The 22584-nt window shown below is 38.5% G+C and overlaps 2 protein-coding genes across 8 annotated transcripts in view; both read left to right on the top strand.

Annotated features, from left to right (window-relative positions):
• Positions 1 to 18948, top strand: part of atp13a3 (ATPase 13A3) — a 39210-nt gene extending 20262 nt beyond the window's left edge. Inside the window, exons 12-34 of one of the 2 annotated variants that reach the window (XM_059340556.1) lie at positions 796 to 978; positions 1833 to 1990; positions 2946 to 3134; positions 3304 to 3365; positions 3718 to 3868; positions 4068 to 4187; positions 4460 to 4477; positions 4968 to 5121; positions 5793 to 5913; positions 6182 to 6306; positions 6675 to 6835; positions 7491 to 7622; positions 7750 to 7829; positions 8005 to 8047; positions 8159 to 8268; positions 8861 to 8957; positions 9047 to 9119; positions 9201 to 9378; positions 9829 to 10007; positions 10116 to 10204; positions 10424 to 10504; positions 12245 to 12337; positions 13399 to 18948. In XM_059340556.1, the coding sequence (XP_059196539.1) occupies positions 796 to 978; positions 1833 to 1990; positions 2946 to 3134; positions 3304 to 3365; positions 3718 to 3868; positions 4068 to 4187; positions 4460 to 4477; positions 4968 to 5121; positions 5793 to 5913; positions 6182 to 6306; positions 6675 to 6835; positions 7491 to 7622; positions 7750 to 7829; positions 8005 to 8047; positions 8159 to 8268; positions 8861 to 8957; positions 9047 to 9119; positions 9201 to 9378; positions 9829 to 10007; positions 10116 to 10204; positions 10424 to 10504; positions 12245 to 12337; positions 13399 to 13596 (2795 nt within the window). In that variant the 3' untranslated portion in view covers positions 13597 to 18948. The remainder of the gene's footprint in view (positions 1 to 795; positions 979 to 1832; positions 1991 to 2945; positions 3135 to 3303; positions 3366 to 3717; positions 3869 to 4067; positions 4188 to 4459; positions 4478 to 4967; positions 5122 to 5792; positions 5914 to 6181; positions 6307 to 6674; positions 6836 to 7490; positions 7623 to 7749; positions 7830 to 8004; positions 8048 to 8158; positions 8269 to 8860; positions 8958 to 9046; positions 9120 to 9200; positions 9379 to 9828; positions 10008 to 10115; positions 10205 to 10423; positions 10505 to 12244; positions 12338 to 13398) is intronic. The other variant, XM_059340557.1, reaches the window with a different exon arrangement.
• A 1155-nt stretch (positions 18949 to 20103) lies between these two features.
• opa1 (OPA1 mitochondrial dynamin like GTPase) overlaps positions 20104 to 22584 on the top strand; it is a 45618-nt gene continuing 43137 nt past the window's right edge. For 3 of the 6 annotated variants that reach the window (XM_059340774.1, XM_059340773.1, XM_059340772.1), the window contains exons 1-3: positions 20105 to 20427; positions 21855 to 22179; positions 22464 to 22560. In XM_059340774.1, the coding sequence (XP_059196757.1) occupies positions 20399 to 20427; positions 21855 to 22179; positions 22464 to 22560 (451 nt within the window). In that variant the 5' untranslated portion in view covers positions 20105 to 20398. Of the gene's footprint in view, positions 20428 to 21854; positions 22180 to 22463; positions 22561 to 22584 lie in introns of all 6 variants that reach the window. The other 3 variants (XM_059340771.1, XM_059340775.1, XM_059340776.1) reach the window with 3 other exon arrangements.

Genomic DNA, 22584 nt, shown 5'->3' with positions numbered 1-22584 from the left:
AATGAACGTTTAAAAAAATTTGTTAATCACACTTATTTTTGCACCGCGGAACGTTTCTCACTGGATGAGTTTCAGGCTGACCGATTATACTGGAGCACCAACTAGCATTCATGAGTTCAGACAACAACAAACCACAGTGAACATGAAGGAAGAAGCTGATGAGAGCGCTTTGGTTGGCCCCGTGGATGATGGGACATTTAGTTACAAAAAACCAACGGATGGAAGCGTCGATAACAGCATGGTTGTGTTGCTATGCAACAAGGAATTCACATCACCACAGCACATCGAGCCTCAAGTATCACCTCAATGCAAAACATATAGCAGCTAGCGGCTAGTGTGGTAGCTAGCGTGGATTGTGTTTTACTTAAAAAAAAACAAAGTATTATAGTTTACAGAAGGTCTACCTACCTATAGCTTACCTGAATTTCTGAAATGTACTATATTTCTAAATATGCTATTGCTACACTTAATGGCAAAAATTGCACTGGTCTGTTGGACTTGAACAAAAATAAACAATATTTTTGTTGCTTAATCTTATGTATTCAGTCATTATTCAATGGTATACTAAAAATCCATGTGAAAAAATTACTTCTCACTGTTCTCAGGTCAAATATTTATATGCGATTAAAATGTGATTAATTTTGATTAATTACAAAGCCTCCTATTAATTAGATTAATTTTTTTAATCAAGTCCCGGCCCTAGTAACAACCAAACACAGGAGACTCCAAACAGCAAAATGCTTTTCCTGTATATTTCTCATCAGCCATTGCTAATATCACTCTACCCCCCATCAGGTGAGAGCGTTCCTGTGACAAAGACCAACCTCCCAAACCCATTGCCTGGGGACAGGGGGGAGGAGGCTGACATTGCCTACGACACAGAGGAGCATAAGAGACACACACTCTTCTGTGGCACCAACGTCATCCAGACCCGCTTCTACACAGGCGAACTGGTCAAAGCTGTGGTGGTCCGCACAGGTCCGTGTGTGTTTATGTGTCTGCGGATATGTATTTGATTGGATCATGTAATTTAGTGTAAAATTCCTTGATGTCTGATGTAGAAACTTAACGTTATTTAAGAATTAGGATATTCAAATGTGTTATATATTTAAAGGATTAGTTTGGGTTTTTTAAAGTGGTGTTGTATGAGGTACTTCTTCATAGTCAGTGTATTACCTACATTAGATAGCAGTTGGCACGCCTCCATTACCTAGCCCTATCATACAGGGAACTGAGGCTGTTATATGTGCTGTCATCAACGCCAGCAGACTCCACTGACAAATACAGTAATTTTACTTCACAGAACGTGGGAGTTGCTGGTCTACCGCTATTTCGATCTGTTCATTAATTTGGGTTATTGCGTGATTCTGGTGACTCTGAACTAACCAATTAAAATGCAAACTCGCACAATAACACATATAAACTGATTGAGGAAATGTTAGACCAGCAACTTTTGTGTTCTGTGAGGTAAAATGATTGTTTCTGTCAGTGGAGTCTGGTGGCTTTGATGAGAGCATAGCTAAAAGCCTCAGAAAATTCTTATACACGTCTCTGGACCTCAGTCTCTTGCTGGAAGCGTGAGCTGTACTTAACTAAGTTGATTGAAATGCAAGGATTTGTTAAGACTAACCGTAAAAGGAGTAACAGCTGTCTGAAGATACCGAAATCACTGTTTGTATTGTGGCTCAGTGGTCAAAAATATCCCTTTCATTCAGGAAGCATTCATATTACGTACTCTGCAGTTTAATTACAGTTCAGAGACCTGAGCCCCTGTCTAAAAGCAGTGTAAAATCAAATATTAAAGAACAAATTGTCATAACTTCTTCACCCAGGTTTTAGCACAGCCAAAGGCCAGCTGGTGCGCTCCATCCTTTACCCAAAACCCACCGACTTCAAGCTGTACCGTGATGCCTACCTCTTCCTGTTGTGTCTGGTGGCTGTGGCTGGGATTGGCTTTGTCTACTCCATCGTCCTCAGCATCATGAACAAGGTAATCTTGGAGCTGACGAGCAGATTAAACCAACCCTTATGTTCTGATTTTGAATTACAATCCAGATTACAAAAGAGTCCGGACGCTGTGTGAAAATACAAACGGAATGCATCAAATTCAGAATGAGTGTATACATATATTGATAACAAATTTTCACAGTTTGGGCATTAAATATCTTGTCTTTATAGTGTATTTAATTGAATGAAGGTTGCAAAGGATTTGCAAATCATTGCACTTTATAACGTTTTCATGGGGTCCAACTTTTATAGTATTGGGTTGTAACAGTGTAACAGTGTCCCATGGAACACCTACTGGCTCTGTCTTTCTGTTGATTTACAATCATAAAAATCAATCACACCTGGCACAACAACAATTTTATCTGTTGATAATTGATTGAAATTTAGAGATTTTTGCCCACTAGGGGGCAGAAGAACACCAAGGCGTAATTTCAGTAACTTGAGTCTCTCTTCTTGTCATCTGATAGTCACTGTGTGGTGTTTAAGCCATCCCTTTCCTTGGTACAACATTGTGCAAAACTTTTCCAACAACTAACAGCATGGTATTATATTTCAGAATCACTTTGTGCTGCAGAACATGAACTGTGTGACATTAGTTTTTCCTTCTATGTAACCCCTGTTGTATGATTGCTGGGTTGTTGTGGGATTAGCATCAGATTTAGAGGATCAGTCATGTTCAGTTCTTACTTTGGATTTATAATTAACATGAAATCACAAACAAGAGGACAAACTGCTGCACCACACTATTCAGTTAAAAAGTAGCTTTGAAAGCTATTGTCGGGAAATGTCACATATTTGACTTTTAAAAATGATTTTAGCTGCCCCTTTCTAAAACAGAGATTCTCAGTTCATGCTTACTAGCTCACTTGTTGGAGTGCTGATTCATAGACGAATGTTTATCTAACATGTCCCTACTTTTGTCTCCCTGTCTGCCCCAGGTGCCAGCTAAGACCATCATCATCGAGTCCTTGGACATCATCACCATCACTGTGCCACCAGCATTGCCAGCCGCCATGACAGCTGGCATTGTGTATGCCCAGCGACGCCTCAAACACCTCGGAATTTTCTGCATCAGCCCACAGAGAATCAATATCTGCGGTCAAATCAATCTGGTCTGTTTTGACAAGGTAAGTACTAGCGGATGAATAACTCTCTTTTTGCGCTTCGAGTCAGCATTAACCTTACATATCAATCAAGAAGAGATGTTTTAGGTAAAGGCACATAATCTGGAGCCTATAATAAAGTATACACCCCAAATTGGCTAAAACCATTTTTTACATTTTTCTCTATTTACAGACTGGGACTCTGACAGAAGATGGATTAGACATGTGGGGAGTCCAGAGGGCTGAAAATGGCAGGTAAGATGGTTTGTACACTTCTACTCTTGTACTGTATGCTGTATGTATTCTCAAAGTCTTAATTTCCCTCATTGTTAATGCCTGTCAGTCTCACTAATGATGAACTTGGATTGGCTCAAACAGCTCAAGTAAAGTTATTTAGATATCAGAGAGATCAACCAAATCTTCAACCAACCAGTGTCCACTTGTGAAATGTGTGTAACTTTAGAAGTTAGCTTGTAGTTATGGTTAATACTAGAAAAAATATGTGCATATTTCTGTGGCATAAATCAGTGGTGTGTATGCAGTATAATCATGTAGTTTTACTACTGTGTCTAAGTAAAACTTCCTTCTTTTTCACCTTCGTCTCCAGTTTCCACCTGTCAGAGGAAAATGCATACAAGGAAAATCTTGTCAAGTCCCAGTTTGTGGCTTGCATGGCCACCTGCCACTCGCTTACCAAAATAGAAGGCCAGCTGTCTGGAGACCCGCTGGACCTCAAAATGTTTGAGGCTACAGGCTGGGTGAGTTGTTCTGTATCTATCGAAAAGCATAATGTGATCAGGGAAGCACAGTGGGAATGTGATTACTCAGACCAGTCTACCAGTATGTGACAGAAAGAAACATGAAAGACACAAAGTATTTTTACACATTCTGGATCTTTTACCATTGCTGCATCAACTGTGTCTGAAACACATTTTCTCTGAACCTCTGTCTGTCCAGATCTTAGAAGAGGCCACTGAGGAGGAAACATCACTCCACAACCGTATCATGCCCACTGTAGTTCGACCCCCAAAACAGCTGTTGCCCCCAGAGCCTGCTGTGTCACCAGAGCAGGACATGGTATGTACAGCATGATAAAATGTCTTTAAAAAATGTTTAATGGGATTTGATTGATATTAATTAATATTAGAGCTGAAATGTGGTCTTCCTTTTTTCATAGTCAGCCTTAAAGCAGTTGATTTCCTAAATATAATTAAAAACTCTGCCTTAATGCTACATAAATAGACACTATCCTTTAATAGAAAAACAACAACATCATTATTATTTAATTAATTAATTAAGATTTTGTGTTCTCTTGGACTCATCCCACTCTGCCCTTTTTCTCATTTTAGGAACTGTACGAGCTCTCGGTAAGTCGCCTTCTACCTTTTTGAAAATATACTCATCAACTTCCTAATTTTTCTGCCAAATGAACAATTCATATTTTTAAGAGCATTAATATTAAGCAATAACCGTGGCCAGGCATTACCAAGCATTACCAATGTTGGCCAGGTAATGTGAGAGTCATTTTATGGTTGGGCTTTTAAACATTATTTTGAAGTTGATATCTTTTAAAGTTGTTTATTATTCAGTATTAAAGAAATTAGTATCTAATTTAAAAAATATATATTAATAGTAATGTGTTGTTATTATGTTTTGTCTGTCACTGGTTATTATCGTCTTGGGTGTTTTAAGAAATAGAAATAATATAAAGATAAATGGATAATTATAAAAATATAGCTGTTGTGATTTTGTCAACCCACATAAGTTACCCAACACCCAGCAATAATGATTTATCATGTCATTTATTTTATATAAATGGACTGTTATTTGTTTTTGTGTGTCTGTGTGGGTGTGCAGTCAGCGTATGAGATCGGTATCGTGCGCCAGTTTCCCTTTTCCTCAGCGCTCCAGAGGATGTGTGTGGTGGCTCGTCTGCTGGGAGAGAAACGTATGGACGCCTACATGAAGGGAGCACCAGAGGTGGTGGCTAGTCTGTGCAAGAAAGATACAGGTGAGGTTACTGTAACTGCTGATTTAAAATCCACCATAACAGACAGCAGCAGATAGTAAATGAAGTGCCCTTCTAATCAGTAGACGGAATGAAACTCATCAGTGTAAAATGGTGTAAGCTGTTCTTTCTAAATTTGTCTTTTTTTTAGTGTATGCGTGCCACTATCGAGTAATTATTACCCAATCAAATTAAATAGATATGTGAGACAATGGAATGAAATGTCCCCTGAGCTGCACGCTGTCATCATCATCTTGCCTAACAGATCTATAGTTCTGTCCATGATGCTGATCATTTAGCTATCTGAATGTCCCTGCTTTCGTGGTTTTGTTTTACACTGATAACTGACTGAGGCCTCGGACTGTTTGTGTATGAATTGTAAGGTTTAATGGTGCGGAGGGACTGCACAACCTGTGATTTAAGTCCCAGTAAGTCCATGCATTGGTGTGCCTTTGCTCCACTGAAAATCATTATTATTGGGGATGCACAGTACATCAGGGGCTGATATATAATTTGCCGCTTGATAAGAATATTATTGGTACTGTTGTGAGAGTAGAATTCCAGCCAAAATTCTGCCTGGATTGGTGCTTAAAAAAGATGTTTGATCATCTTTACTTGCTGTAAATCTTTCTCCTACTTTACTCATTTCATCCATGTCTGCTCTCTCTCTGCAGTGCCAGAAAACTTTGCAGAGGTTTTGGAGGGCTACACCAAGCAGGGTTTCAGGGTCATTGCTCTGGCTCATCGTCGACTTGAATCCAAACTCACCTGGCACAAAGTTCAGAACATCAACAGGTAGTGTTCTGTGTATTATTAATATTCTTGCATTGATATTCATTTTAAACCTATTCAGATATCTTCAAGTTAAGCATTGCTTCTGATTTAAAAAAAAAAAAAAAAAAAAAAAAATTCCATGCTATTTCACACTGTCTTGCCTGCATTATTCTAATCTATGTCATATAAATAAAAAGTAATTAGAGCAAATGTATGGGACTCCAACATGTGTTCTAGCTATAGCTATTTTGGTTTTATTTTCCTTATTGTCCTATTTTTCTCTAACCAGGGATCACGTAGAGGCAAACATGGAGTTCTTGGGTCTGATCATCATGCAAAACAAGCTGAAGGCAGAAACCCCAGCGGTGCTGCAGGATCTGCACCGAGCCAACATCCGCACTGTCATGGTTACTGGTGAGACCATGCACACATACGCATATTTACACAGACTCTAACTAAACCATGTATGGCATCAAATGCAAATGCCTACAGGTATGAAAATAACAAAAATATTCAGTGTACTTTCTGTGTGTAGTTACTCAAAGCTCTTATATGAGTTTGTTAATCTGTGTACTGGCACTCAAAACATTTAATCCCGCTGGCATTTACTCAGCTGTACCTGGAATCTCAAACTTTTCTAGGCTGCTCAGTGTAACTGGCACAAACTACCTCTAATATGCACCCAATGATTGTTTTCACTTCCTTGCTTAGCTTTCAACTTGTCATCTGTATTCTGTCTTGGAGAAAAAAAGCAAATAAAGTTTTCTGTACTTGCATTACAGGTGACAACATGCTGACCGCCATCTCGGTGGCCCGGGACTGTGGGATGATCCCTCCCCAAGACACAGTCATCATTGCTGACGCCCTCCCTCCCAACGATGGACAAGCCGCCAAGATCACCTGGAGATACGCTGACAAGCCGAGCAAGATAGCTCGCCTGGAGGTGAAGTGTATAGACTTGTGTCTCAACTGTCTCTGAAACCAAATCTTTTTTTTAGGTCAGTCGGCTGCTCTAAATCAGTGATTGCTAACGGGGGGGCCCGACCCCCCCCAGGGGGGCGCCAATGATCCACGGGGGGTCGCAAAGCCTTTTTTAGTAAAAAAAAAAAAAAAAGAAAAGAAAAGCTCTGTATGTGTTGTCCTTAAAGATGTGCTGTGTCATCAGTGCCATCTATGCCAAAGTTGGAACATGCAAGTTAGTTTTGAGCGATATCTGTCATAAAGCACTTATACCAATAGTTCACTGGTAAGATGAGCACACAAGGGACTTTAACACTTGGATGAGAGAAGGAAATGTGAAACTATCTAATTTAACTTTCAAGAAATGCTTTGCTGTCTTCCACAAAATAGAACTTGAATTAAGCTGCAGTCTCTATTCAAATTTGTTTCTCAGTGTATAGTAAAGTAAATAGTTTAATTAACTAAATATATTTGTTTACATAGTGCAATCCAATACAAAAGCTGAGTAATAAAATATATATAATAAAATTAACTGTGATTGACAGTCTGAGAAGTTGGTTTCAACTCTGTAGCAATTAGTGAGGCAACATTATATTGGAATGTTTTGTCTCTAATCCATACTTGCATTACTTTAACAGGAAGTGAACATCAGTCTGGAGGATGTTTGTCACATAGACGAGCCCAAAGCAACACAAGAGCTGTACCACTTTGCCATGAACGGAAAATCGTTTGCTGTCATCTCCGAGCATTTCCCCGACATGCTTCAAAAGGTACGAGGTCTCATATACGAGAGCAGACAACACAACAACAGGTGGTTGCTGGTACTTTTCTTTGGGTCCAGTTATCGCCATGATACCTAATGTTTCTGATATCATGATCGTGTTTTCTGCCTTGCAGCTGGTTCTGCATGGGACAGTGTTTGCCAGAATGGCCCCGGACCAGAAAACACAGCTCATTGAGTCACTGCAGGGTGTAGAGTGAGTATTTCTGTTGAACACTAGATGTTGATGAGCCATCCTAAAATACATGCTGCTCAGTACTGAAACAGTCTGATAAATAATCAGCAGCGGTAGCCTTCAGCCAGAACTGTAAAAAATAAATATACGTTGTATAATATCACTGCTTTTTTAATAAAATCTGATTTGCTCACAGCTACTTCGTGGGGATGTGTGGAGACGGAGCAAACGACTGCGGGGTATGTACAGCTACTTAGGGAAACTATTGATATAACAGTAACAGGTTAACATGGACATTAATTGATTGCAGTCTGGACATAACTTGTATTTCTCACTTCCCTCACCTGCAGGCTCTGAAGAGGGCTCATAGTGGCATCTCTCTGTCAGAGCTCGAGGCCTCGGTAGCTTCTCCCTTCACCTCCAGGACCCCCAACATCTCCTGTGTCCCCAGCCTTATCAGGTTTTTATTTGCTTCTTCTGATTTGTAAGCCACATAAGAATGTAAATAAATAAATGACTGAGAAAAGATATAAATGGTGAAAGAAATGACTAAAACTTAAAAGGAGAATCTAAACTCAAAGGCACCAGGATGTTGTTGTCATCACTTTTATTAATGACACACTTTTGAGTATTGCACTACAAAATGGGTGGAAAAAAACAAACGTGTCCATCTAAGATGTTTAAAAGTCTAGAGCAAAAATCTGGAGACTAAAGTATCAGGTGCTGTAAAGTACACGATAAGTTAAGCTAAGATATTCCTTTATGAGGAAACTCCCAGTGTTACAGCAGCAAAAAGTGGATAGAGAACTAAAAAGAAGCATCAATAAAATAACAATTAATAGAAACAAGCAATATTAGAAAGAAATATAAAAGTATTATCAATTGAAGCGAACAAATATAAAAACAATTTAAACAATAATAAATATACATCTAGAAACAATACATCTTATATAAAATTGCACCATCACACAGAGAAAATCATTTATATTGCACAAATCCAAAAGTTGGTGATATGTTTGCATAATATGCTACTTTATATGTTGCTGTTACAGGGAGGGGCGTGCTGCTCTCATCACCTCCTTCTGTGTGTTCAAGTTCATGGCTCTCTACAGCATCATCCAGTACATCAGTGTCACTCTCCTCTACTCTGTACGTAACGCTGCTTTCACAATCAATACTAGTTGAGGAATTAATAACATATCCAGCCTCTGATCTGTGGTGTCTCTGGTGTTTCATAGATCCTCAGTAACCTTGGAGACTTCCAGTTTCTCTTCATCGATATTGCCATCATCCTCCTTATTGTCTTTACCAGTAAGTATAAGGAAACTAACAAGGATAATATGTTTTTTTAACCATGTGCTTTTCCTAACCTATATCTCTACTTCTCTTCAGTGAGTCTGAACCCAGCGTGGAAAGAACTGGTGTCACGTCGTCCCCCATCAGGTCTGATCTCAGGGCCTCTGCTGTTCTCTGTGCTGACCCAGATCCTCATCTGCTTGGGCTTCCAGACCGTTACATTCCTCTGGGTCAAACAGCAGCCCTGGTACTCAGAGTGGACACCACTTTCAGAGTGAGCACCTGCTATCATTATCCGTAGAAACGAAAAGCCGAGCAAAAATAGCACCAGGACATCATTTTTAACTAGATATGTCTCAGCTGATTTAATTGTGAAGCATCATTATCAGAAATAACATAACCTGGTATTGCATTCTTCCTTTCCTTGTTAACGATGTCAAAAATACATAGGAGGAACACACTTTGCAGAAAAGGAAAAAAAGCAAGAATAAAAAATAACAAAGAAATATAAATAAAAAAATAAGGAAAATGTATACACACGTGTATATATAATCGATTTAATTTAAAAAGTAATATTAAATAACAGAAAGAGATTATAATAATTCCTAAAAAAAACACAATAACAAATATGTCAACTAAATATGATTTAAGACAACCTTTAAAATGTGCTTTAAACAGCTGCCATGTGCCCATATTTGTGTAACCGATCTCTGCTGTCACCCAGTGCCTGCAACCAGTCATCACATATTAACGTGTCTGACCACAACGACACAGAGGTGGACGACCACAACATCCAGAACTACGAGAACACCAGCCTCTTTTATGTCTCCTCCTTCCAGTATCTCATCGTTGCCATCGTTTTCTCAAAGGGCAAACCTTTCAGGCAGCCCAGCTACAAGAATTGTAAGAAAAGCTCTTATCAATAATTCTGTCCTAAAATAGGTACAAAGTTACTTTCATATGTTGTTAATGTATCTGTGTGTTTGAGCTTGCCTTTTTTCCCCTCTGCAGGGCCTTTTGTGCTGTCTACCATCACTTTGTATTTTTTCCTGCTCTTCATAATGTTCTATCCTGTCCAAGGCATTGACGATTTTCTCGAGGTAAGAAGACGTCAAAATCAAAGAAACATACCACTTTACTAATTTCAGTTGTTGATGCAAGCTTGTTTTACCTTGACAAGCTCCATATGGTTTTAATATTTTGATATAATATAAAGTCCAGTTCTTTAGTTTCATTAAGTATTGAAGCCTTAAAACAAGGCTGTCTTTCAAAAAAAATCTCAGTGGTCAGTGTTGGAGTATCTTTTTCTGTCTGTACAGATTGTTTGTGTCCCGTTTGAATGGAGGTTCAAGCTCTTCCTGATCATCTTAGTCAATGCAGCTGTATCGGTTTTCGTGGAGGTAAGGCACACACTTAAAACACATGGTAACAACAGTTGATGTTTTTCTCATGTTCAGCTTTTGTTTTTCCATGCAGTGTGCTCATCTTTGTCTCATTTAGCTGGACAGCAGGATCAATCTTGTGTTGTGAAAAATAATCTATTTTGTGTGTAAACTAAAAATGTTCTTTTCTTGAAAAACAATATCTTTATGTGAACATTTTTGTGTGTGTAATGTTTACATTACTTTGGCTTTTGAAAATCATCAAAGCAGCATATGTTTGTCCTGTCTAGTTTTTGGATCGAAGACGCTCTTTCAGAAGATATATTGCTGCATGACAATGAATAGTTTGTGCTGGCTTACCACTTTCAGTGGAGCAGTATCACTGTGCCTCTGCCTTCCTTTTAGATGACTTCCCTGCATACATGCGCTGCTAAGCAGACACCCTCGATGATGCTCTTTGCTATTAAACTTCCAGTGCAAATTCCTTTCACCATTTTAAGTGAATTAAAAAAAAAATCAAACTAAATCATTTTGCACATAATTAAGAAATGTCAGCATCTTTTTCCGTATTTTAAGATAGTTGTATCCATGCACTCTCTTACTAATCTGTTTACTTTTATTTTAACCTCACATGCAATGATTAACACACAACGTGATGAAAGAAAATAATTGCCACAGATGATCACTTACAGGGAAAATCCCCCACATTTTTGTTGGTGTCCAATCAGTGTTGATGGTTAATGTAGTCTATTGGAGAAATACATTCCTGCTTGCGGAGCCATGCTGGCAGTGCCTAGATGTACCAGGATGCATTGCGTACAAGCTGCTGATGCTCACCCAAAACATAATGAAGCTGCAGGCTATAACTGTACTTAAGCAGATAATAAAATACAAACTCAGACGATCCTGGTCCAAACCAGCTTAAACCAGCACGGAAACATCTCTATTATTTCAAAACAAAAATGCCAAGTTTAAATTCACTCAGCATTTCGATAATATTCAACTTATTAAAATAGCTTACTCATTATAGCCCCCCTCAGTCCTGCTGGTCTTGGTTGACTTTTACAGCTATTTTGGAGATCCTGAAGAAGGTCTTCTGTCTGCACACTTCTGTCCAAGTGAAGAGTATTTCATAGTCATGCACACACAGACTTTCTGTAGGTTGTTTGTAGCGACACCATCCAACAAAAACTGCTCCCGCAGGCGGTCATTGCAGCAGAATGATTGTGTTTCTGTTGGAGAGAGACTTGAGCATAGGCACCAGCAGTCTGTGATTGCTTACCATAGTTCAGGATCCTCCCTGCTGCAGTCGTAGCCATGGCCTCTTTTTGCTACATTACTTCAGCCTTATACTCTCAGTATACAGTACATTTAGCTGAATACCTGAGTCAGCCAAAACACTGTAAAATGTATCCTCCATACCATCCTCCTTGCTAATATTGGGGACACCATTTGTGCTGTTTAAAACATAACAAATGTACAATTCAAGCAAGGAGAACCAGGAATAAAAGCTTTTGCAGCTGCAAATTTTGCCTTTCAGTCAGTATAACATGCACTGAGGACTTTATTACATCAATCAACTACATTTACCATCAACACTGGTTGGACATCTACATTAAAGGTGGCCAGTTTTTTTTAATACTTTGCGGCTCTGCAAAAACAATTGAAGACCTCTGTGCAAAATACAATGCAGAAGCTATGTGAAATCAAATTAGCCTCTCTGTAATTCTTTCCCCTGCCCACTGCGCTATTCCATAGACCTTCGTCCTTGACATCATCTTATGGAAGCTTGTGTTCAGCCGAGACAAACAGGGCAGCTTTGGCGTCACTCCTGTCGCCCAGACACCACAGGTTGGGAAAATCTGACACATTCTTCTTCAGCCCTTTCACTTTCTTCTTGTGTGGTGTTCCCTCTCTCTGTTCCCACTCCTTTCTGTAATGTTACGGAGCGCACTTTTTCTGTTGTAACTTCTAACCGACACATGCATGTGTGAGACATCCGTCTCAGTCCTACCTGTCCTCTCCTTCTCATGTCCTACTGATGGGCTGTCTCTTCTGGGCTTGATAACGGTTGCAGTTTTGCAAACCATTCTGTTCTCCGACTCCGTTTTGCTTTTAAAGACAAGCATTGTACTGAATAACATTCTTGCTAAAGCTGAAAGCTGTTTTCAAATTTTGAGCTGGCCTGGCTAAGTACATTTAAATTCAGCTAAGTGTGTTTATGACAAGGAAGTAAATTGTGCATTTGAAAGCTTGATGATCAAGTCAAAGAGTAAAGCGCTCTCCTTTAGAAACCAACATAGAACCACCTTGCTAAATGCTTTTAATACCTTTAGCAAGGTGATAGAAGCCCTACTAAGCTCTATTTCCTGCACTTTTAAGTTTCTCTATTAGGTCTTAGATAACTGTGAGTCAACTCTGTCAGTGGTTCCTTTCCAATACAGTATATTTTAAATCGAAAGCAGGTTAACCTTAAATGTCTTTGACTCATTTACCTGCTGTGGAATTCTTTGTTTGTTTGATCTTTGACTCCATGAGCTTGTTTTCAGGGAGTGGCCTCAGTCTTTAAGCTGTCCACTGCCAACTCCTTCAAATTATTATCATGCTGAATTTTGTTTTGAATGAGTTGCATGCATGAACACTTGTTGCAGTTTACCAGTGTAAAGTAATGTGCCTGCGTTTCACGCAAATGGCTTATCTCCAGTTTTATATTTTGCATGCAACAGTTATATTAGCATGCCACCTTCAGATTTGCATTGGTCAGTAAATGTGTTTAAAAAAAAAAAAAAAAAACCTGAGTAAAATATGACCCCAGTTCATAGAACCTTTCATCCTTCTCTTTCCTCCTCTCTCTGGTATTTTTTATTTTATTTATTTATTTGTTTATTTTTGTGGGGTTGTGGTATTTTCAGGGGGGCATTGACCTGCGAGCGTACAAGTGTCTGTCCCGGTTGTGCTGCCCAAGCAAGATGGCACCCAAGGCTCGCTACATGCATCTGGCCCAGGAGCTCAGTGTGGACCCCGACTGGCCTCCAAAGCCAACCACCACCACTGAAGCCAAGTCACGTCCAGAAAATGGCTCCACTTATCAAATCATGACCAACTCCTAGCACCCCCCCACAGGCCCCTTCGCAGTATCTAATCTGTACCTTTCATACAGCTGACGTGTATGCATATAATGCGTGTTCAGTGAACGCACCCTGAACCTTTTCAAAGGAAACTGTCGCAGGATATCTACTTGTTACAGTTCAAAGAGACTTGCATTTAATACTGTAGTTCCAGAGATGTTGCTGCAAAAACCTTAGCATTACCAGTGAGTACCAAATAAAGTTTCAGTTCTCACTCTCTGGCTCAACCTCTCGCGCGCTCTCAGGTCTCTCATGCTCGTCGTTCGATTCCCATTCCTTATTGTAATGTCTGTTCACCAAAGCTGAGCAGCATTCAACCCAGGCTGAAAGGAGTAGTGATGAACCAGGTCAAATATGTGTTGACCTTTTTTAGATCGACTACAAATGCAGTTTTAAAATCCCTCTCACTTTTAAAGGGAGAGCGGGTAAAGAGAGCTGTAGTCCCATTCCACTTCAGAGCAAGCTTCTGACGTACATGTGCAGTCAGATGCCATGTAGAAGAAGACATACTTCATTAATCCTAATGAATCTGTTTTTAATTAATTCAAGTGTTTTCAGATTTAATGAGCAACCACAGTACAAGATGTCAATTTTAGAGTAAAGAGTAAAATAGCCTAATATTATTTCTGAGCTTTTCAGAATGGTCATTGACAAAACAGAATCAGGAGAAATATGAAATCGGATAGAAAAAGATGCTAGCCTCGTAGAGGGGTAGTACTTTGGCACACTGAAGTAAGACCCACTCTTATTTAAACAGCAAGTAAGATAACTGGTTCGCCCTAGAGAGTCCGGAGAGGGTGGAACAAAGAGATTTCACTGACTAAATGTATGATCTGATCACACCGTTTTAAAAATCAGCAGCAGGTCCACTGTATGTTCATATTTCCGGGCAACCATCACCTCAGTCTTAGGACGTTCGCAGTTTGTAACCTGTGGTGCGCGGTGCAGGCTATGATTGCTACTATGTAGTGGTCTTAGACAGCTAACATTTAGAGTAATTTTATTGAGCTAGCTTTACCAACTGGCAAGCACTAATGGAGAACAGAGAATCATAACCCAAAAAAATAAAGCTTTAAAGCTTACCAAGATTGGTTGTCAAGAGCCAATACAAGTCTAGAAAAGTACAGTAAGTTAAATGTCTCATTTATGGATTTTGTAAAATTTGGAAATGGGAAAATATTCATGTTTTTCCCGAGCTGACGGGACACTTAAAAGTATTGTGTTGTCATCAGCCACGTGTTTTGGCCTCCCTAAAAATCTTACTCTTTTTTTAAATTTAAACCCCTTAGAAACATTTGCCCTATAAGTAGCAAGGTAGGTTTAGGGAAAGCGTGCTTTTAAAATCACAAGCCTTAATCACAAAATACATGACATCATACATCAGATTGATTATTGAATCTACAAAGTGATGGACCACACAAAGTAATCTGAAGTTACATTGTTCTCATAATTTGGCCAAAAGTTTCATACAAAGTGAAAACGTTACAATTTGTAAAAAGTAAACAAACAGTAAGGGAGACAGATGTGGTCTTCTATCAACTACAGGCTGGGACCTGTGGTAGGATCTCTATCCAGTTTGTCAGAGTTTACCTTTAGGGATTTTATTAAAGATATTATTATATAGAAAAATGAAAAGTTGGAAGGAAAAAAAAAACCATGAACAAAAGTTTCATCTCAGCTTTTTAGGCATGCTGGTTGATCCACTGACTGGTCACCAACACTTCATAACAGGATACCTCTAAATCTGATTCTCATCAACCTCAGCTCTACTTCCTAACATAGCATGCTAACAGGGAACAACTTTCCTCTGGCGCGCCCTTCATGCCAAACATTTGCTCTACTCGTGGTAGAGATCTAATAAAACGTTTCTACTTTTCATCCATTAAACATGTTGTTTTCAGGGTATGATGAGCTTAACACCCTCTGGGCCTCCAGTTTTGCGTCTATGAGCCATGTCCTGTGAGCACCAGACAGGAGACTGAAAACACAGCAAGACTTGCATGAAGCCCAGTTGTCATGATCTGAAGACCTGATGGTTGCAATATTAGAAATATTACTACAAATACAACACTACTGTGGAATGGAGGAACATTTACATTCTCTGTATTAAAAAAAAAATATCGGCATGGACCTGGCTGGTTGTCTTCGACAGTTAATCACGTGCATGAGACCATACAAATCAAAGCGTCCTACATATACAAACCGTCAGATTGGCTCCAGAAAGCCAGCAGTACTACTTACATTTCTTTAAAAACTAATTTCTTCCTATGGAAGACTGATTAAAAGAGTGATAGTACATTATAAACTAAGGCAAGGCATTGTGCATCTCATCAGCTCTCTGCATATTCAAATCATCCAGCAAAAACACGTGCTGCATATGATATACACTACACGTGTATTACAAATAGGCTACCTGCATAGAGAGTTAAGGGCTATATTTTATGTTCACTGCTCTTTCTTTGACATTGCAAGTGATGCTCCCCCCAAATCTATTGTTTAAGTATCAAACATTATTCAACTTTGAAGATGGCTGTAGAAGGTGTGTAAACTAACAGATGGACAGCAGAGAAGCAGTTTGTACTGCAAAAATGTTGTTTTCTTGTTTGTTTTTTGGCATATTGCTCTTTTTTTCCAGCCATGAAAATCGGTACTATTTTAAACTTATGGAAGCCCAATTTTAAAAAAGCACGTAACCCGTTATAATGAGACATTTTTCGAAATTATTGCTTAGTATCTAATGAGACTAAGTATGTTTAAGAATTTTTGCTCATTATTTTGAGATACCAAGTCATTATTTTTGAAATACTTCTTTCAAGAAATGTTCTCATTACATGGACTAATAACGTCTTATTTTTCATCACAAGGCAGAGTTTTATTTGTTTACTGCTGGATATGTGATTCCATAGAAATCATAATAAATGATTTCGAGCCGATCACAGCCGCTGGAAGGAGGAGAAAAACAAGCTTTTTACAGCCAGCTTTAAAGCCACCAGAGATGGTGTTGATCCTCAAAAGGCAGATTCAGGGTGGAGAATCACTTTAAAGCAAAGACACCAACACAAACAGCTTGTTCTCAATGTCAATATAACTGTATACTCTGCCGCGCAGCCTGCCTTTCACCAACTGTGTGTTTTTTTTCTTAATGATTTGAAATTGTGTGTGTCCCAAAGTAATTTCAGAGTGCTAATCAGTGGTTATGAGATGCCATGTCAGAAGAATGTCAAACTAAATGTAATGTTACTCTCAAGCAAACTATTTCTCAAACATCTGGTAACAGCGATGTACCATGTGACCTATCCACGTATATATCACATGGCTTCGCATTTAGCTTGTTCATTGATTTTTAATGATTTAATTCATATACAAACAACAGATTAGTTTAATATCTGTCTTAACAAGTCCAAAGTTGCTCCTAAAAGCCATTGTCTATTGAAATTCTTGCGATATTACAAAATGCATTGGAAACTTGGGATCCAAACTGTTTTAATGACAAGCTCAAATATGATCTGTGACTAAAGGTTTCAATGTTTATTTGATGTGCAAAGTTATAGTATTTTGTTATAGAATTTCTGGGTAAATTGTCAGTCTGGGAAGCATATATATTACTGTAGATGAAGCTGGTGAGAAATGCATAATGTGGCTCAAATGGACATTCTTGTGCCAATTTGCAAAAAGATGTTGTCAAATACATGGGCCACATGGGTTTTACACCTATGAATATTCAGTGGTGTTTTTCTTATTTGCGTTCAGGGTTTTTTTTTTTTTCTCTCTATATACCTACTGAGGCTAAAACTGAATGTTTGTAAAGAACAAAAAATAATGCAATGCAATACTATGGTTATTGATTATTTTTCCAAAGATGTTTCATTAGATCTGTATTGGTTATTTGAAAAAATAGAAAAAGAAATATAATAGTAGCCTGTGTTCAGTTCTGTCAGATCTTATTTGTTTCAGCAGAAGTGGGGTTCAAAAGGTGATAATAATATTAGAGGTTTGATTCTATCTGTATATATAAGATGTAAATTTCTAGTGTGTGCATAAAAGTTTAAAAAAATGTAGTTATAAAAAATGTATTGGTTTTTGGATTATCAAAGGGCTGGTGTGTCTTTTTCTACTATTTTGGTACTGTGTTACAATCAGTTGTCTGTCTTCTTTTGATTTGTACTGTCTGTTGGATTTATTTGTACTTTCACTTCTGTTATGGAGTTGCATTAGCTTTGATTTTTCGTATTTGGGCATAAATCCTGGGCATTTATTTCACAATTTGAATCATTTCTTGTGAAGTATGATTGGATCAATATTTTTTTCTGTCTTGGGTAGACACAAAGCAGCATTTTAGAGTTTGAGGAAACTCTGCAGGTTCTAAAAGTAGATCGACTTCTCTGCTTTTTTTTTTTTTTTTTGCTTTTATCTCAAAGCTTTGTGCGATACCAAGGACCTGACACAAGAAGGGAATTCACCTGCTGTGGTATATTAAGCGCCTCTTTTCAGCGAATTCAGAATTCGAGCAACATCTGACAATCTTTTTACTCCTCTGTTCGATCATCCAATGTACATGTTGAACTTTCTTTGTCTGGAACTTTTTAAAGATCATTTACATCCATGTGGAATCAAAATGTAATTGGCAAAAAGAATGTGCATTGCTGCTCAACTTTAGCGGTCTATTGTAGAAAGTGACCATATTGCTGCTAAAGGCAAAATGATTCAGTCTCAGCTGTGTCAAAACTGCACCTTGATACAAGTTCATCAATTTAATGATGTGCAAACTGTAAATACTACTACCGCTTGTCCTCTGCGCTACAGTTTTGCCTTCTATTCTGACACCGCTATGTCAAAGCAATGGCTTTTATGCTGAAACCTCTATGCTCTTATACAGGTACAACATATACCGACTGTTGACAGTTAGCATTGGCCTCCTATTCATGTCATGTATTTTAAACAAACCATCGAATGGCATTTAGATTGAGTCAGCCACTGAGTATATGAAGCCTCACGTGGATGTTGTTTCCTCAGGGAAATGTGTCTATTTGTAACGAATAAAGAAAATAATAAAAGTTGATACCCAAACTGAATTGAAAATATACTGTTGGTAAAACCTTTTATCACGGTCCATCTGTATGTCGGCTTTCAGTACAGTTTATCTGGTGTGCTTTTTATTATTTCCCACTCCTCAGCAAGAGGCTCATCTGGGGTATATGTGTTGTTTTTATTGGCAGAGATGTACTTTTTGTACTTTATAATTTATTTTTTATTTATTTTCATTTCTTTCTCCCTGAGGATTGTATTTCAGATTTATCTTGATTTCTTTCTTTTCAATAAATGTTCTCAAAATGACCTGCTGCACGTCTACGAGTACTTTGTTTCCATTTTGCATGAACAGGATACCACAATCCTGCAGGAGCTACAGTAACTTTATTCTGATAGTCTGCCTTCAGATATGATATCAGAGTATGTAACATTTATACAGCTTATTAGTTGACATTTTTGCTTTGTAGTTGAACTACTCAACCTATATTTGACAAATGCTCAACAACTATATGGTAATAGTGATTATTAACAGTTTTCATTGTAATACTTTTGTTTTACAGCAGTTGCTTAAGACAGACTCTAGATGAGTGAAATTGCCAAGGTCCCAGGTGAGAAATAAAAACTAAATGACACTAATTTACTAATATGAAACCAAAATAGTGATTTCACTTTATTTGTACAGTTAAAGCTTTGATAGATTGAATGGAATAAAATAGTCCATAGGCTCTTATCTAGTTTTTATTCTACATGGGTACAAATGAAAATCTACACATGCCAACTGGTTATGAAAGTGATAGTTTCATATCATATTTACTTACAGGTCGTTAAAATTCTGTGTATTTAATGTTATGTAGAAAATGTTTACAATTTGCCAATGTGTAAATGGTGTTATAGTTTGCAGTACCTAAAGTGATGTATTCACAACATATTTACATGAGCCCTAACTGTAAACAACTGAGTTGCACACAATCATTCTTGTAATGCAGACTTTGGATGATCTAACCCATGATTTGTAATGTATGCTGGTGTTTGCACTCACCCTCAAGTACACAAATACAGATGCAGGTGAACAGTTTAAACAATTTCCTGTAATTCTTTTATAAGTGAGATCAGATATGAAGTTTGACACACAAATTTGAAATGTGTTTCCTTCTGGATCCTCAAAAAATGCAAAATGACACCTATGCAACAATACTTAGATCTACATTGGCAGCCTTAAGCTAAGCTCACAAAACTAACTTCAGAGAATTCTGACATATTTTCATCCTATAAATGGGCAGCTGTTTGTCAGTCATCAATTTAATCTCAATTACACTTTGCCCTGACTGGTCAAAGCTGCACCTGTTTATTCAAATGAATCTTTATCAATTGTGTTATCAGTATTGCCCATGTAAATGTGCCAACTAACATTATTGCGTCTGCTTTTGACTCCTTTATATGCACTTACTTTGCTAATCTATTATTTATTATTAATTTAAAATGGGATGTCCAGGCTACAGAATTTAGAACCCCTGCTACAAAGCAGCCTACCATACGTAGGAACTATTTTACTGATATATTATCTGTCAGTGCTGATTTTAAAGTAGTACCGTTCACCGGAAGCTGACTATCAGTCTGGCTGTGTCCTTTAGCTAACGAGCTAGTTAGCTGCCATAACAGGCAAGCAAATGTTTACTCTATGGAAAGATGAATCAAACCGCGCTTAAGGATTGATTTAGAAAGAGATTCGTGTTAAGCCGCTGTTGATAACGGCACCATGTTGCGTGTCGGGAGTAAAGCTACCTGGTAAGTTCCCATTTAATGAAGGTAAAGTTAGCAGAAGCTAGCTGTGTTAGCTGTGGCAGAAGGAAAGCACACACACCGTTTGCTAGCTGGTCATTCTGACAGCTGAGGACAGCGAAGCCTGGTCCCTTAATCATGTCAATAACCATCGTCCTATATGAAAATATGTTACAGCTAACTAATTGCTAAATAACATCTCTAACAAACTGTCACTGACATTTATTAGAAGCAGCAAAGCGACCGTTGTGGGTTTTGATGTCACTTTAACGTCAGCCAGGTAGCGTCAGTAACGTCAGCTAGCTAACCTGGTTGTTTCTTAATTAAGATACTGAGTCTGAAACAAATCGATGCCTTTTATTATGTAATACTGTTTGCTAAGTCAAGCATATGATAGTTACATAACACACCGTACTCCAAACTCAATAGATTTACGCATCATTACCGTTAATTACCAAATCTTGTTTTCTCATGTCTGTCGCAGCATTTTTGTGAGTCTACTTTTACTCTACTTACAGATTCAATCATCCGTTATAGTATTACATACACACTAGCAATAGTAACTTGTGTATTCTTTTACACTTCAGACACTCAGATACCATAGGATATATCTTAGGGCAGGCTGAAAGGGAAGAAATGTTTGTTTGGCTTACATTTTCTTAATCATACTACTGCTACACTCATTGCTTATTGATGTAACAACACAACAACGACTGGCTCTACACATACAAGCTCTGGAAAAACATGAATGCATGAGTGGCGACTCATAATGAATAGAGATGCTTCCACTCAGATGTTATGGATGGTACAAGTAAGCAGTTAACATCCAGTCATGCTCTTTGGCATGTTTAAAAATGCTGAGTTGGACAAGTTGATTCAGATTTTCTGAGTGATCACCTTTTTCTTATGATGGACCATTTCTGTCCTGATGGAGGTGATCTGTTATGATGACAATGCCCTATCTATAGTGCACAAGGGGTCATTGAATGGTTTGATGAGTATGAAAATGGTGTAAATCATATGCTATGGCCTTCGCAGATCTCAACCCAATTGACACCTATGGGAGATTTTGGCCCATTTTAGACATTTTAGAATCAATGCAAATGCCCATTGAGGCAACACTTTATGTTGATTATTGATTATTTCTATAATTTGTCACCCATCTGTTTATTCAGTGGGTATGTTGTGTATAGGCACATGCACAGTATACAATCACGCTTACATAAGAGGCAGTTGCAACAATTAAATTTCCTGTAATTATTTTCAAAGTGACACAAGATAAATAGTTTTGACAAGCACAAATCTTAAGCCCAACACCTTACTAAGATTTTGGTCTTCCTTTAGGTTGTCACCTGCCTCTCTATTCAGTTGTGTTAGGCACATAAGGATGGTGATCTTGTGTAATTTATTGCCCAATTTCTCTGTCTTCTCAGCATGGCCTGCAGGAACCTGGTCTCCACCAACATGGGTGTGAGATTTCGGGTACCGCTGCAGAAGCTGCACCCTCTGTCCCGTGCCATCCACCACCGCTACTCGGGAAACACCAACCCCCAGCGACCACCTCATCGCACGGCAGCCCGCTATTTTACCTCCATGTCACGGTTGCCCATGCGACCTCCCAAGCCTCCCCCAGGTTCAGGGGGCCGCGGCCACCAGCAACAGCGAAACTTTTGGGTGGCCCGCCTCGCCGCCCGGCTGCTAAAGCTCCGATACATTCTGCTGGGGTCGGCAGTGGGAGGAGGGTACACTGCTAAAAAGGTCTGTATTGAGTGTATCATCTTGGTTTCTGAAAAATTCTGAAAGTTTTCAGTTTTTGCATCATCAAGAGAGTTGTAACCTTGTCATATTAGTTTAGCGATAAACAGAAAATTTAGGTCAACAAACGTAGTCATCAACTATATTATTGTTTTTTAGTTTCCATGGGCGCCCTTAAGAGCTGTTCCCTGCCATTACGAGCTTCCATGTCACACTGATGCTTATTGAAAACAGTAGAGAACATTCATTTATGTGACGATAACAGAAGCTTTCCATTTTTTCTCCAGACCTATGATGAGTGGAAGGACATGCTTCCTGATTTTAGTGAATACAACTGGGTCATTCCAGATTTTGTCTGGGAACTGAGTGAACAAATTGATCTTGGTAAGTGTTTTTATAAAAAAAGAA

Source organism: Centropristis striata, chromosome 9 (assembly GCF_030273125.1).
Source record: "Centropristis striata isolate RG_2023a ecotype Rhode Island chromosome 9, C.striata_1.0, whole genome shotgun sequence".
Lineage (NCBI taxonomy): Eukaryota > Metazoa > Chordata > Actinopteri > Perciformes > Serranidae > Centropristis > Centropristis striata.
This window is presented reverse-complemented; position numbering and strand designations above follow the sequence as displayed.